Source organism: Manihot esculenta, chromosome 9 (assembly GCF_001659605.2).
Source record: "Manihot esculenta cultivar AM560-2 chromosome 9, M.esculenta_v8, whole genome shotgun sequence".
Lineage (NCBI taxonomy): Eukaryota > Viridiplantae > Streptophyta > Magnoliopsida > Malpighiales > Euphorbiaceae > Manihot > Manihot esculenta.
Window position 1 is genome coordinate 5,659,297 of NC_035169.2, and position 14,216 is coordinate 5,673,512.

The 14,216-nt window shown below is 39.1% G+C and overlaps 1 protein-coding gene across 1 annotated transcript; it reads left to right on the forward strand.

The window, feature by feature from the left end:
- Nucleotides 1–320: 320 nt before the first annotated feature.
- LOC122724508 (protein DETOXIFICATION 42-like) lies at nucleotides 321–5,088 on the forward strand. Its single transcript, XM_043959662.1, has 14 exons — nucleotides 321–481; nucleotides 675–916; nucleotides 1,121–1,242; nucleotides 1,683–1,886; nucleotides 2,080–2,213; nucleotides 2,477–2,612; nucleotides 2,851–2,947; nucleotides 3,081–3,181; nucleotides 3,316–3,479; nucleotides 3,618–3,689; nucleotides 3,761–3,877; nucleotides 3,980–4,075; nucleotides 4,300–4,421; nucleotides 5,031–5,088. Exons 2-14 carry the CDS (start codon nucleotides 840–842, stop codon nucleotides 5,071–5,073), a joined length of 1,485 nt encoding a protein of 494 aa, XP_043815597.1. The 5' UTR covers nucleotides 321–481; nucleotides 675–839; the 3' UTR covers nucleotides 5,074–5,088.
- Nucleotides 5,089–14,216: the final 9,128 nt, after the last annotated feature.

The window sequence follows — 14,216 nt, forward strand, 5'->3', positions numbered from 1 at the left end:
TAGTAAAATTTTATATAATTGTAACTATTTAATACATAAATTAACTAATAAGTGTATATTTATCATATTAAATTATTTATTTTACTATTAAACAAATATAAATCAATTTTTATGTATGAAATCTACACAGGTGATTTTGAGCTCCTTGGAGAATTTAGCAAATGGAGAGAAAAAAAGATCGCTAAAACAGCTGCTATTGGCAACCAAGATGTTCCTAAACATATGTTTTTAGCAAATGGAGAGAAAAAGTAAATAACTTAAAATAACAATGGATAATTTTTAGCAGTCAAATTGGAGAATGGTTGAAAAAAGAAATGGAATTTCTGTTTTTGGAAATTGTTGCGTAAGCAGTGGCGGTTATTTTTGAGTTTGCTAATTTTAGCTCCGATTTTCTACAATTTTTGTGATGCATAAAAAGTACAGACTGGGATTTCCTGATCAACTGAGGAAGCTGCATCTGTTGCAGCGTCCCAGCTTACAGGTTACTTCTATGATCCATGCTTCATTTTTCTAAAAACATTTCTAGCTGAAATGAAGCATGATTCTTTAGGATTCTTTGTATTTTTTTTTTTCTGGGATTCTATTGATTTGAATTTCTTATACTGCTTGTAATTTCTGGGAAACAACAGTGACTTTTCTGAGTATTTTCTTTTGTCATTTTCTTTGTTGACCAGTTGTTTGATGCCGAAATTCTTTGATTGTTGAATTCTTTTTCCCATCGGAAGCAGCCTGATTCCTCTGTTGGTTTTGGCTTGGTGATGATCACATTGTTTTAATTACTCCACTGAAGCTGCATCATCTTTATTCCATCTGTTGTTTTTGGAAAAACCAATTTAACGATGGCCACAGAAACTCTTCTTAATCTGTGGGAAAACTTGGCTAAATTGCCTCTTGTTATGCTCTTGAAGGATACAAGGTACTCTTTCTTTTAGAAAGTTTTTGATTCTACAACTATTTTTAGGAACATCTTTATTTTTATGATTATCACAGTATAAATTTTTTAAATAATGCATATCTTGCAGCTTGGATTTTCATCTTCTTCTTCTTTTAATTGTTTGTCAAGAGGTTTTGTGATAATATTATTAAATCTCACATGTAACTCTATGATTTGTTTGTCCAGGAACGTTTTCAATATGGATGAGTTAGCAGTAGAAATAGCACAAATTGCAGTTCCTGCTGCACTTGCTTTAGCAGCAGATCCTGTTGCTTCTCTAATCGATACAGCATTCATTGGCCATTTAGGTTTGTACATGTGATCTCCATCTTTTCTTGAAGATAGCCTGCATATCCACTACTTAATTTCCTTCCTATTCGATTTTTTTAAGCTTTTCTCTGCTGATCCATATTCAATAAGCTTTTATCTCTGAGTATTTAGTATACAGGAACTGATCAATTATATATTTGTAGATGCAGTTTGCATTCATTGTTGCTCATGAGAAATAATTACATTTCTGGATGCAGAAACTTTACTGGAAAAAGTTATTGTTTGATGCATTGTAAATGAATAGATAAGTAGAAAGCATACAATATGGTCGTGAAGTTCTATCCAACATGAAACGGATCCACTTGAACCTAACATGGATAATAAATAATATATCTTTATTTTGAATCTATCATCCATCATAGGAAAAAATAAATATTTTTTGTCAACATCAATGGCTCATTAATATTATTACTTGTAGGACCTGTGGAGCTTGCTGCTGTGGGAGTTTCTATTGCCATTTTTAATCAAGTGTCAAAGATTGCAATTTTCCCACTTGTCAGTGTTACCACGTCTTTTGTTGCCGAGGAAGAAAGTGCTGGAAAATCGAGTAACGACGAAAATGCATCACTTGAAGATGGTTTGCTTGTCAATAAGGAAACGGAAGAGCTATTACCTAAATCTGGTAGGTTTATCCTCTGTTTCCCCTTAGTTTGTTGAAAGAATACACCAATTGAGTTGCAAAGATCTGGATAGAGCTCCAACTTACACGTTGTTCTCGATTGATTTCCTTATAATTCCTGGAATATGCTCCTCACTTTTAAGACATTCTGTGTTTTCCACTTAACAAGAGTCTACATGCAAATCATCCTCTGCAGGCAGCATTTCCACCAAAAGGCACATACCATCTGCTTCTTCAGCATTGGTTATTGCTTGTGTCCTTGGCGTAATCCAGGCTTTATTCCTCATTTTCTCTGCAAAACCGATCCTGAGCTACATGGGTGTACAATCTGTAAGTCTTCTTCAAGTAGCATTCGAGTGCTGAAAAGTTTGTGTATTATTTCTCATTCCTGTTGTGATTTTTTATCTAAAATTATTAGCTCCACTGGGTTATCTTGTCAATAGGTTGTTTGATGTTCATGTTTTTACCTAACAGCACAAGTTTTTCAATATATCAATATGCTCCAGTTTATTTCACGCAAGTTAGTCTAAAACTTTTTATTGTTCAAACTTCAAAAGACAAGTTCTGTGAGGAATGCCTTTTCTGTTGTGCAGGATTCCCCAATGCTAATACCAGCACAACAATACTTGACATTGAGGTCACTAGGTGCTCCTGCTGTTCTTCTTTCACTAGCGATGCAAGGGGTTTTCCGAGGAATTAAGGATACGAAAACTCCTCTATTTGCTACTGGTAAGATAGATCTTTCACCTGTAAATATGTATGCCCTTGATATATTAGTGAAATATGTATCTATATTTTTTAATATCTATAACAATAAAAGCAAAGAGAAACATGACATAAAATCAAATAATGTGAAGTGATTTTTGCTGTGTTCTTCCTACCTTTATATTTGATCTATACTTCATTTATATGGATTAGCAGTTCCAAAGCTTATAATTTATTATTATTATCATTTATTTTTTTGTAGTTGTGGGAGATGTAGCAAATATCATCTTGGACCCAATATTTATATTCGTATTCAGATTGAACGTCTGTGGTGCAGCCATTGCTCATGTTATTTCTCAGTAAGTTCCATCTTTCTCCTGAAGATGAGATAGCATTCCAATTTTTCTTTGTGGTTTCTGGCATGCTGTTGATTGATTTTTTGTTGAGGACACTATGGTTCACCTTTTTTTTCCTTTTAATATTATGTTTTAGGTACCTAATCTCCCTGATTCTGTTGTGGAAATTAATTGAACATGTTGATCTATTGCCTCCCAACATTAAAGATCTACAATTTGGTCGATTTCTAAAAAATGGTAAGGTTTTTCCTTTTCCACCCTTCTTAAATGCATTGTCTCCTTGGGAATTATCTCATTCCTTTTCTATTCATTTTTTTGCTGTTCACTTTGTATGCTATTGCAACTGATCTATGAATTGCATTTCCACTAAGGATTTATGCTGTTGATGAGGGTAATAGCTGCGACAATCTGTGTCACCTTGGCTGCATCATTGGCGGCAAGACATGGATCTACTTCAATGGCTGCATTTCAGGTTTGCTTGCAGATTTGGATGGCAACTTCTTTGCTTGCAGATGGGCTGGCTGTGGCTGGACAAGTAAGAACTGTTTCTTTTAATGAACTGAAACCACTTGCATGTGTTTGTAAATATTTGCATAATTCGCTTGCCGGTGGATGTAGATTTTACTTGTAAAACATCTCCAAGAAATGGACTAATGCATTTCAACTTTTCCAGGCAATGCTTGCAAGTGCATTTGCAAATAAGGATCACGACAGGGCCAAGGCCATTGCTTCTCGTGTATTCCAGGTACGGAAATACCTCAGCATTAAGTTACAAATTTCCCTGTAAATATTTTAATTGTGTGCTTTTCTTTGCAGTACGGTTTGCTTTTAGGCCTAGTTCTCTCGATCTTCCTTTTCGGTGGACTACAGTTTGCTTCAAGATTATTTACAGAAGACGTCAATGTTTTGAATCTTATTGCCGTGGGCATCCCGGTAACTATTCACTTTTTCTAATTACAAGAACTTTCTGTGCTTTGGATTATGGAAAACTTTTCGGACTAAGACTTTCCTCTTTTCTCTTTTTATGCTGATTAGTTTGTTGCAGCAACTCAAATCGTAAATGTTTTAGCCTTCGTTTTCGATGGAATCAATTATGGAGCATCTGATTTTGCATACTCTTCATACTCAATGGTATGCCTCGCCTTCTACCCCAGTTAAAAAGTTCTTCAAAACATCAATTCATTTTGCTTTTGTGTTTAGATAAGCTTGTTTGGCTTCCAAGAATACAACAGAAAATCAACACTTTAATTATCTTATATTATTTTTCTTCCCTATTATACCATTAACAAATATCAAATCCTTGTTATACTTCTCTTATTTTTCGCATTCTGCTAATTTCTTCCACCATGGTTCAGGTTTTGGTGTCAATAATAAGCATCCTATGCTTATTTGCTTTATCATCTAGTCATGGCTTCTTTGGCATCTGGGTTGCGTTGACCATTTTTATGACTCTACGCGCATACGTGGGCTTGTTGAGGTAACGGTTTCAATTAGAAATATTGATGTCAAATTTATACCTATACTTTTATATTATTTCATATTGTCTCGTTAAACACCTGAACTAAATTTGCAACTTATTGAATACTTAAACTTACAAGGATTATAACAATCAAGCACAAATTAACGATATTATTGTTGATTTATAAAAGGATGTCAAAAATAGTTTGATTTATTACTTACTACTCTCAAATTTTATTGATTGAACTCTAAATTTTTATAAAATGACAAAATTATACTTCTCGAACTTGATCAATTTATAAAAATTCAGAGAATCAAAAAAATTTAGAATATAAACAACAATACATGTGATTAATTTTTATTTTTCTTCTAATAAATTATCATAGGATGATTAACTTATAGTTAATTATTATGATTTTTATAAATTTAAATATTGAATAGATTACGATTTTAGTTTAGGCATTCAGTAGTTTAATCCTACTTCCCATTTCTAAAAAAAAAAAATCCTACTTAGTATAGGGGTGTCATTTAGCTACAAATTAAGAGTTTGACTATTTATCGGTGATTGTATTTGATTAATATTTTTTATATAGAAAATTATTTTAACAAAGTACTTTTGTTTTTGCAGAATAGGCACGGGAACAGGACCTTGGAGCTTTTTAAGAAAATAAGCTTCTTCTTCGTTTGTTTATCATAGTTAGCAAATACCATCCTGGCCTATTTGGAAAATGGGAAAATTTTAGAGATGATTACATTTTTGGCAACTTTATTAGTTGTAGGTTTTTCAATCTGTAATGCAGATGCATATGCAATCTGTTTTAAGAAAAAAAAAAATTAAAAAAACATGTAGATGCAATCTAATGTAAATAATTGCCATCATTAATTCAATTTCTCTTGAGAATAATTTTTTTTCAAATCAGAATTCAATTTTTTTTATTTCAAATAATAAAATTAATTAAAAAAGTTAATTAAATTAAAATTAGTAAAAAATATTCAAAATATAATGCAATAATATAATATAAATTTAGCTCCTTAAATAATTCTTTAAACAAATAATGGCAGTATAAAATTAATTTCTTTACCTTTTAATCTCTCAAAATTTTATTAATTCTCTCAATATTGGTCTTATAAAAAATACATTACAATGTTTCTAAAATTTTAAAAAAATCTACTAACTAATTCCTCAATCAATTTTAGTTGTTAAATATTACACGAAAGTTTCAAATATTCTCATAACTAATTAGTAGAAATTCGAAGGACCAAATATTCTCATAACTAATTAGTAGAAATTTGAAGGACCAATAAATGAATTTTCTCTTATTATAAAAACTAAATAATTAAATATTTAACAGTTAAACTAATAAAATAACTAATTAGTAGAAATTCGAAGGACCAATAAATGTCACCGTCCGTGGGAAGGAATGTATTTTTCAAAATAAATAAATTAACTAATAAGTTTTATAAAAAGATTTAAAATGCCTTCAATATGAGGTCTAATTGGTATGCATTTTTATAAAACTGAATAACTAATTATTCAATTTTTTCATATTACATGAACTAAATAGTAACATATTAACAACTAAAACGAATGAAAAGAGTAAATCTTTTAAAATTTTTAAGTATATATTAATTTATTTTTTTAAAATTGAGGAAACAATTAATGAATTTTTTTTTATTTCATAAAAACTAAATAGTAAAATTTTCTTATAGTAATAAAATAAAAATATATATTATAAGAAGGCCTCTTTTTATGTATCCTTTACTAAATCAAAGACATTTTTGTAATACCCGGCTAGAGTCCGACATCGGAATTCTACTTTTCAGTGGAGTCCAGAATGCCGAAAGTCTCTAGAAGGGTTAAATTCATGTTTTTCTATCTTGTTTTGATATGGTCATACGTTTTAAAGCATAAGGAAATGAGTTTTTGAGTGAAATGAACCAAGACAGAAAAGCCAGGTTCGGCCGCCGAAGTTGAGGTTCGGCCGTCGAACATGCATGGCTTTCGGTTTCATGATAGGCCGCCGAAGGTGGTCTGGCCAGCCACCTATAAAAGGCTCTCAGTCGGTTGAAAGGATAAGGCTCGCCGCTTCCTTTCCATTTCTGAGGTGAGACTCTGTCCTTCTTGAGTATTTTACATGTTTTTATCCAATCTTGCAAAGGTTTGATTAGTTTTTATGTTATTTTGAAGGTTTTAAGCTAAAAACACAAAGTTGTGTCTTGTGGAGAGTGTGAAGGCAAGTTGCTCCAAAACTCCACGTTAGGATCGTTCATCTTCTTGGTTTCAAGAGGTAAGTGAAGATCCTAAGCTTGTTTTTATGTTTTCTGAAGGTTTTATGAGGTTATAGGAGAGAGTTGCATGAATAGGGTTAGTTGTGAGGTTTTGGTGCTTTTTATGAGAGAAGCTTGTCTATGTGTTGTATGTTTGTGTTGTTGGGGTTTTAAGGTAGTTTTTGACCCCTGTGAGCATATACTTGGGTATATGCAAGTTGAGAGATTGAGGTGTTTGAGATTGGGAGAGGTTTTGTGCTTTTGGAGAGAGGCAGAGCAAGTTTCTGCCTTGCGGATGAACTCAGGTTCGGCCGCCGAAGGTACATTCGGCCGCCGAACCCATAAGGAGGTGGCTTCGGCTGCCCAAGCTTGCCCCCGAGCTTTTGGACTTTCGGCTCTGGAGGGGAGTTCGGCCGCCGAAGGTTAGAGACTTTCGTCTCTGGAGTGCCTTTCAGCCTCTGAAACTTGCCCTCGAAAGGGTTCGGCTGCCGAAAGTTGAGATTCGACCGCCGAAGGTGCATGAGTTTCGTCTCTGGAGAGGACTTTCGGCCGCCGAACTTGCCGCCGAAAGTGTCCTGTCCAGCCTTCTTTTGCATGCTTTGCATGGATATTTGAGTGAGTTTAAGGGGATTCTTGGGGAGTTTAATAGAGTTGGTCATAAGCTAGTTTGGTCCCTCATTTGAGTCTATCTGTATAGGTACAGACCAGAGGAACCAGAGAGAGCAGCAATGAGTACTGCGCCAGAGTTTTCAAAGCCTGCAGAGTCAGTCCAGTTAGCCAGAGGTGAGTGGAACTAAACTTAATGCTTTTAATTGAGAAATAAAATGCTTTTAGCATAATTCATGCATCATGAGTATACAGTAGGTTGATTGCATTAAAATTCACGAATTTGTTGCATTGCATAGTTATTTGTTGATGTGGGTGAATGCTGAATGATCCAATAGTCTCTGAGAGAAGTCCAGGAGCCTTTGACTACGCCCTGGCAGGTATAGAGAAGTCCAGGAGCCTTTGACTACGCCCTGGCAAGTATAGTAAAGTCCAGGAGCCTTTGACTACGCCCTGGCAATGGTAAGTACAGAGGTGTTATATACACATATACATATATGACAGGAAGACCAGGTACTCGATTCTACGCCCTGGCACGGCAGAGTTACCGGGACTATGTGGTGACAGGTTTACCTTTGATGTGGATTGTCTGTGGTTTGATGCATTCCATCAGAGCATGTGTTACTGACTATTTTACTGTTCTACTCACTGGGCTATAGAGCTCATCCCACTCCCTTAACCTCAGTTTTGCAGGTTCAGTGTACAGTGCACAGGGAAAGTCCAGTAAAGTACAGGAAGAGAGAAGAGTTTTGTAATAGAAAATAGTGGACATGTAATATTAAAGAGATGTCATAGTTGTGTATAAAGTTAAAAATGTGCTTGACTTAGTGATGTTTGTTATGTACATGATCTGTATATATATATATATGTTTTACAGAGTGTGTGAAAAACCAGGCTTAACAGGTATGAGTTAACCCATCTAGAGCAAGCTCTAGTCAGGGGTACAGAGTACAGAGTACAGAGACAGTGCATGCACAGGTTAAGCCTTGGTTCAGAAAAGAGTTTTTATTTTCACAGAAAATGTATGATCATGTATGAGATTTACAGGTACACAGAGAGTATAGCAGGCTTGCTACGGGTTCTGGCGGCCTTAAGCCGACCTGAATCCTAGCGCCGGTGACGGTCCATTTTGGGGTCGTTACAGATTGGTATCAGAGCCCTAGGTTCATATGATCGGACCTATAGAGACAGTGTCGGGCTCATAGAGGTTAGAAGTGGTCAAGCACAATAGGAAATCATGTCCACTAGGATAGGGTGTTGAGTCCTATCTGTTTACTGTTATGAGTTATGCATGTGCATTAGTGATATGTGATGTTTATGTGCTAAAGTGCTATGTTATGTGTTGTTTTCCAGAGTTAAGATGAGAGGAACTCGTCGATCAGCTCGATTGACTGGAGTCCCACCGGATAGTGAGAGACTAGCTGCTCGTCCTCTTGCATTGCCAAGGGCAAGGTCTCAGAGATCTAGCAGTGAAGGTACGTCAATAGACCCTAGAAGGTCTGTCGACGAGAGCAGAAGGGGAACAGCTAGGGGAGGAAGATCAGAGGAAAGGAGGGAGGCTATGGAGATTGAACAGTCTAGAGATGATAGCATGAGTGTAGGCAGATTTGAGGAAGGTATGGGAGAGTCGCAGGGAGGCGCTCAGGCCTCAGATTTTGGCTATCCAGCCTTTCCACAGGACCCAGAGTTTCCGATGGGAGGTATGTCGGAGTACTCTAGTTTTGTCCCATATCCTCCTTACATGCCATATATGCCTTATCCTCATTATTACCCACCATATCCTATGTATCCACCTTCCCCTACCCATCCAAGTGCAACACACCCAGAGTTAAATGACCCAGTACCTCCACCACCATAACCAGAACCAGTAGCTCCTGTAGTCCAAATACAGTAGTCTAGCTCATCTGGAGGTAAAGTGCAAATGACAGAGTACTTGAAATTGGATGCTCCTAAATACAACACGAGAGATGATCCATTTGAATACCTTAGAGCAGTTAGGATGATATCCAGTGAATTGGGAGCTGATGATAGTCGGGCCATTGAGATGGCGGGGTTCACATTAAAATGCAAGAAAGCCAGAGAATGTTCAAGAATTATGTGGAACCCAGGATGAACAGTATATCCTGGGGAGAGTTCGCCAATGAGTTTGCAGGTTGGGCTTTTCCTGACAGTTCCAGGGAGATGAAAGTAATAGAGTTTGAACAGTTGAGACAGACAGACGAAATGAGTGTTGATGAATTCACAGATAAGTTCCTGGATTTGCTTCAGTATGTGGGTCAAGCCTATGATACTGAGCAGAAGAAGGCAAGGAGATATACTATGAGACTGCATCCCAGGTATTCTTCCTTGATTCTTCCAGCAGAGAAGGAGAGTTTCCACACTACAGTGGACGCAGCCAGGAAAATGGAAGCTAGTGCCAATATTCAGAAACAGTCAAAGGCACAGGCTTCGGGTTCTAAGGCCCCCTGTTCAGGAACTTCAGGCAGCAAGAGATGGGATAGAGCAAAAGGAACAAAGATTAAGTTCTGGAATAAAGTCAAGTCAGGTCTGGGAATAGGTAGTGGCTCCAGCTCTGGCGTAAGCAGTCCAGTATGTAGAAGATGTGGAAGACCACATGGAGGAGCTTGTCGATTGGGATCTACAGCTTGTTTTAGATGTGGACAGGAAGGGCATATTGCTCGGAATTGTCCTCAGGTGTCTTTTGCACCATCCCAGCAGATGAGTTCAAGCAGTGTGGTACAGCCAGTTGTACAGCCAGCAGCTCCAGTCATGCCTCAGAGTAGTGGCAGAGGTAGAGGGAGAGGGGCAGCCTCTACTTCAGCAGCAGGTTCCCGAGGTGGAAATCCGGTAGCCCCAGCACGGATTTTCACTGTGACACAGGAGGAGGCGAACACGTCGAACATAGTGGTGTCAGGTAATCTCATCATTGGGTGTTCAGATGTGTATGCTTTGATGGACCCCGGTGCTTCTCATTCCTTTATTGCTTCGAGAGCCATAGAGAGATTGGGTTTGATCAGTTCTGAGTTAGAGTATCCTCTCTGCGTCAGTGGACCCAAGTGTGACCCACCAGTGGCAGTGTCCGTCTGTCGTTTCAGTCTAGTGTTCATAGAGGGTAGATGCCTTCCGGCTGACCTTGTGGTTCTAGACTTGACGGATTTTGATGTCATTCTAGGGATGGATTGGCTATCTGCATATAGTGCTACTTTGGACTGTAGAGACAAGGTAGTTAGTCTCAGAGACCAGGATGGGTCCGAGTGTGTCTTCAGAGAAGACAGGAGGGGTACACCCAGAGGTATGATTTCAGCCCTTCAGGCTCGTCGTTTGCTTAGGAGGGGTTGTCAGGGGTTTCTAGCTCATGTGAGGGAGCTAGATAGTCAGGTTAGGGAACCAGCCACAGTACCAGTAGTTTGAGAGTTTCCAGATGTGTTCCCAGACGATTTACCAGGACTACCACCTGATAGGGAGATAGAGTTTGAAATAGAATTGCTGCCTGGTACCAGACCTATCTCTATTCCTCCCTACAGGATGGCGCCAGCAGAGTTAAAAGAGTTGAAAGAACAGTTGCAGGAATTGGTAGATAAGGGTTTCATCCGCCCTAGTACCTCACCTTGGGGTGCTCCAGTGCTCTTTGTCAGAAAGAAGGATGGATCCCTCAGACTTTGTATCGACTACAGACAGTTGAACAAGGTCACTACCAAGAATAGGTATCCTTTACCTAGGATTGATGATCTATTCGACCAGCAAGCTGGAGCAGGTTGTTTCTCTAAAATAGATCTGAGATCCGGGTATCATCAGTTGAGAGTCAGAGAGGCAGATGTGCCAAAGACAACTTTCAGGACCAGATATGGGCATTATGAGTTCTTAGTGATGCCGTTCGGGTTGACTAACGCCCCTACAGCATTCATGGATCTCATGAACAGAGTTTTCAGCGAGTATCTGGATCACTTTGTTATTGTTTTTATTGATGATATCTTAGTGTATTCCAGAGACGCAGAGGAGCATGCCCAGCATCTGAGGATAGTTTTGCAGACACTAAGAGAGCATGGTTTGTATGCCAAGTTCTCTAAGTGTGAGTTTTGGTTGAGGAGCATTTCCTTCTTGGGACATGTGGTATCAGCAGAGGGTATAGAGGTAGACCCCAAGAAGATAGAGGCTGTAGCTAACTGGCCCAGACCCACTACAGTGACTGAGATTAAAAGCTTTCTGGGACTGGCAGGTTACTACAGGAGGTTCGTTCAGGACTTCTCAAAGATAGCAGCTCCTATGACCAAACTGACTCAGAAGAACCAGAAGTTTGTCTGGTCAGACCAGTGTGAAAAGAGCTTTGAGGAGCTCAAGAGGAGATTGACAACAACACCAGTGTTAGCTCTGCCTGTCAGTAATGAGGATTTCACAGTGTTCTGTGATGCGTCTCGAGTGGGATTGGGTTGTGTTTTGATGCAGAGTGATAGGGTGATTGCTTATGCTTCTAGACAGTTGAAGAAGCACGAGTTGAATTACCCCACCCATGACCTAGAGATGGCAGCAGTTATTTTTGCACTCAAGATGTGGCGGCATTACCTCTATGGGGTTAAATGCGAGATCTTTACTGATCACAAGAGTTTACAGTACATCTTGAGCCAGAGAGAGCTGAATTTGAGGCAGAGAAGATGGGTAGAATTGCTCAGTGATTATGATTGTACGATCCAGTATCATCCGGGTAAGGCGAATGTTGTGGCAGACGCCCTAAGCCGGAAGTCACTAGGCAGTTTAGCCCATATAGCAGCAGAGCGGAGACCAGTCGTGGTGGAGCTTTACAAGCTCTTAGAAGAAGGGTTACAGCTAGAGTTGTCTGGTACAGGTGCGTTGATAGCACAGATGAGAGTGACACCTGTGTTTCTGGAGCAGATAGCGCAAAAACAGCACGAGGACCCAGAGTTGATGAAAATTGCCAGGACTGTTCAGTCAGGCAACAGTGCAGAGTTCAGATTTGACAGCAAAGGGATCCTTCGCTATGGGAGTCGACTTTGTATACCAGATAGGGGCAGTGTGAAGGAAGACATTATGAGAGAAGCTCATAATGCGAGGTATAGTGTTCACCCAGGAGCCACCAAGATGTACCAGGATCTGAAAAGGGTTTATTGGTGGCCAGCCATGAAGAAAGAAGTGGCGCAGTTCGTGACAGCCTGTGAGGTTTGTCAAAGGGTGAAGTTAGAACATCAGAAGCCGGCTGGAATGCTTAACCCACTGCCGATTCCAGAGTGGAAATGGGAGAACATAGCTATGGATTTTGTAGTGGGTTTACCAGTAGCGTCCAACAGGATAGACTCTATATGGGTGATTGTGGACAGACTCACGAAATCTGCTCATTTCATTCCAGTTAGGAGTAACTATTCTGTGGATAGGTTGGCACAGGTCTATCTAGATGAGATAGTGAGATTACATGGAGTTCCAGTCTCTATAGTCTCAGACAGAGGACCTCAGTTTACCTCCAGATTTTGGCGGAGTCTGCAGAGTGCGATGGGCACGAGATTGGAGTTTAGCACTGCTTTCCACCCACAGACTGATGGACAGTTAGAGAGGACCATCCAGACCATAGAGGATATGCTTCGATTGTGTGTGTTAGACTTTGGCGATTCTTGAAGGCAGCATCTACCTTTGGTGGAGTTTGCCTACAATAACAGCCATCATGCTAGTATAGGGATGGCTCCTTATGCAGCTTTATATGGGAGGAAGTGCAAATCCCCTGTTTGCTGGGAAGAGATCGGAGAGAAGGCTCTTGCAGGGCCAGAGTTAGTAGAGATTACCAGTAAAATGGTGCCCATGATCAGAGAGAGAATCAGAACAGCTCAGAGCAGACAGAAAAGTTATGCAGACGTTCGCAGAAAGCAGTTAGAGTTTCAGGAGGGTAATTGGGTATTGCTAAAAGTGTCTCCAATGAAAGGAGTGGTTCATTTTGGAAAGAAGGGTAAGTTAGCTCCACGATACATTGGACCCTTTCAGATCTTGCAGAGGATCGAACATGTGTCGTATAAGCTGGATTTACCTGCTTCTATGGAAAGAATTCACCCAGTATTTCATGTTTCGATGCTACGGCAGTTTGTGTCAGATCCGAATCAGGTTCTGAGTGAGCCTGAGGTGGAGATTCTTACAGATCTCACCTATATAGAGCAGCCAGTACGGATTCTGGACACGTAGATCAGGCAGCTAAGGAACAAGGAAATTCCGATGGTGAAAGTTCTATGGAACCACCATAACCTAGAAGAATGCACCTGGGAGACGCGGGAATCGATGCTCCAGCAATATCCATATTTGTTTTGAGGTTAGTTTCCTCCTTTTTATCTGTTAGTTGTTTGTTTTAGGAACATTCGAGGGTGAATGTTCTTAAGGGGGGAGAATGTAATGCCAGGCTAGAGTCTAGCATCGGAATTCTACTTTCCGGTGGAGTCCAGAATGCCGAAAGTCTCTAGAAGGGTTAAATTCATATTTTTCTATCTTGTTTTGATATGGTCATACGTTTTAAAGCATAAGGAAATGAGTTTTTGAGTGAAATGAACCAAGGCAGAAAAGTCAGGTTCGGCCGCCGAAGTTGAGGTTCGGCCGCCGAACATGCATGGCTTTCGGTTTCACGATAGGCCGTCGAAGGTGGTCTGGCCAGCCACCTATAAAAGGCCCTCAGTCGGTTGAAAGGATAAGGCTCGCCGCTTCCTTTCCATTTCTGAGGTGAGACTCTGTCCTTCTTGAGTATTTTATATGTTTTTATCCAATCTTGCAAAGGTTTGATTAGTTTTTATGTTATTTTGAAGGTTTTAAGCTAAAAACACAAAGTTGTGTCTTGTGGAGAGTGTGAAGGCAAGTTGCTCCAAAACTCCACGTTAGGATCGTTCATCTTCTTGGTTTCAAGAGGTAAGTGAAGATCCTGAGCTTGTTTTTATGTTTTCTGAAGGTTTTATGAGGTTAT

Bases quoted from the DNA above. Each gene is read 5' to 3' on its own strand.
- LOC122724508 (XM_043959662.1), top strand. From the start codon at position 840: ATGGCCACAGAAACTCTTCTTAATCTGTGGGAAAACTTGGCTAAATTG. The intron at 917-1,120 runs GTACTCTTTCTT...TTGTTTGTCCAG, and splicing joins ATGCTCTTGAAGGATACAAG to GAACGTTTTCAATATGGATG. The intron at 2,214-2,476 runs GTAAGTCTTCTT...TCTGTTGTGCAG, and splicing joins GCTACATGGGTGTACAATCT to GATTCCCCAATGCTAATACC.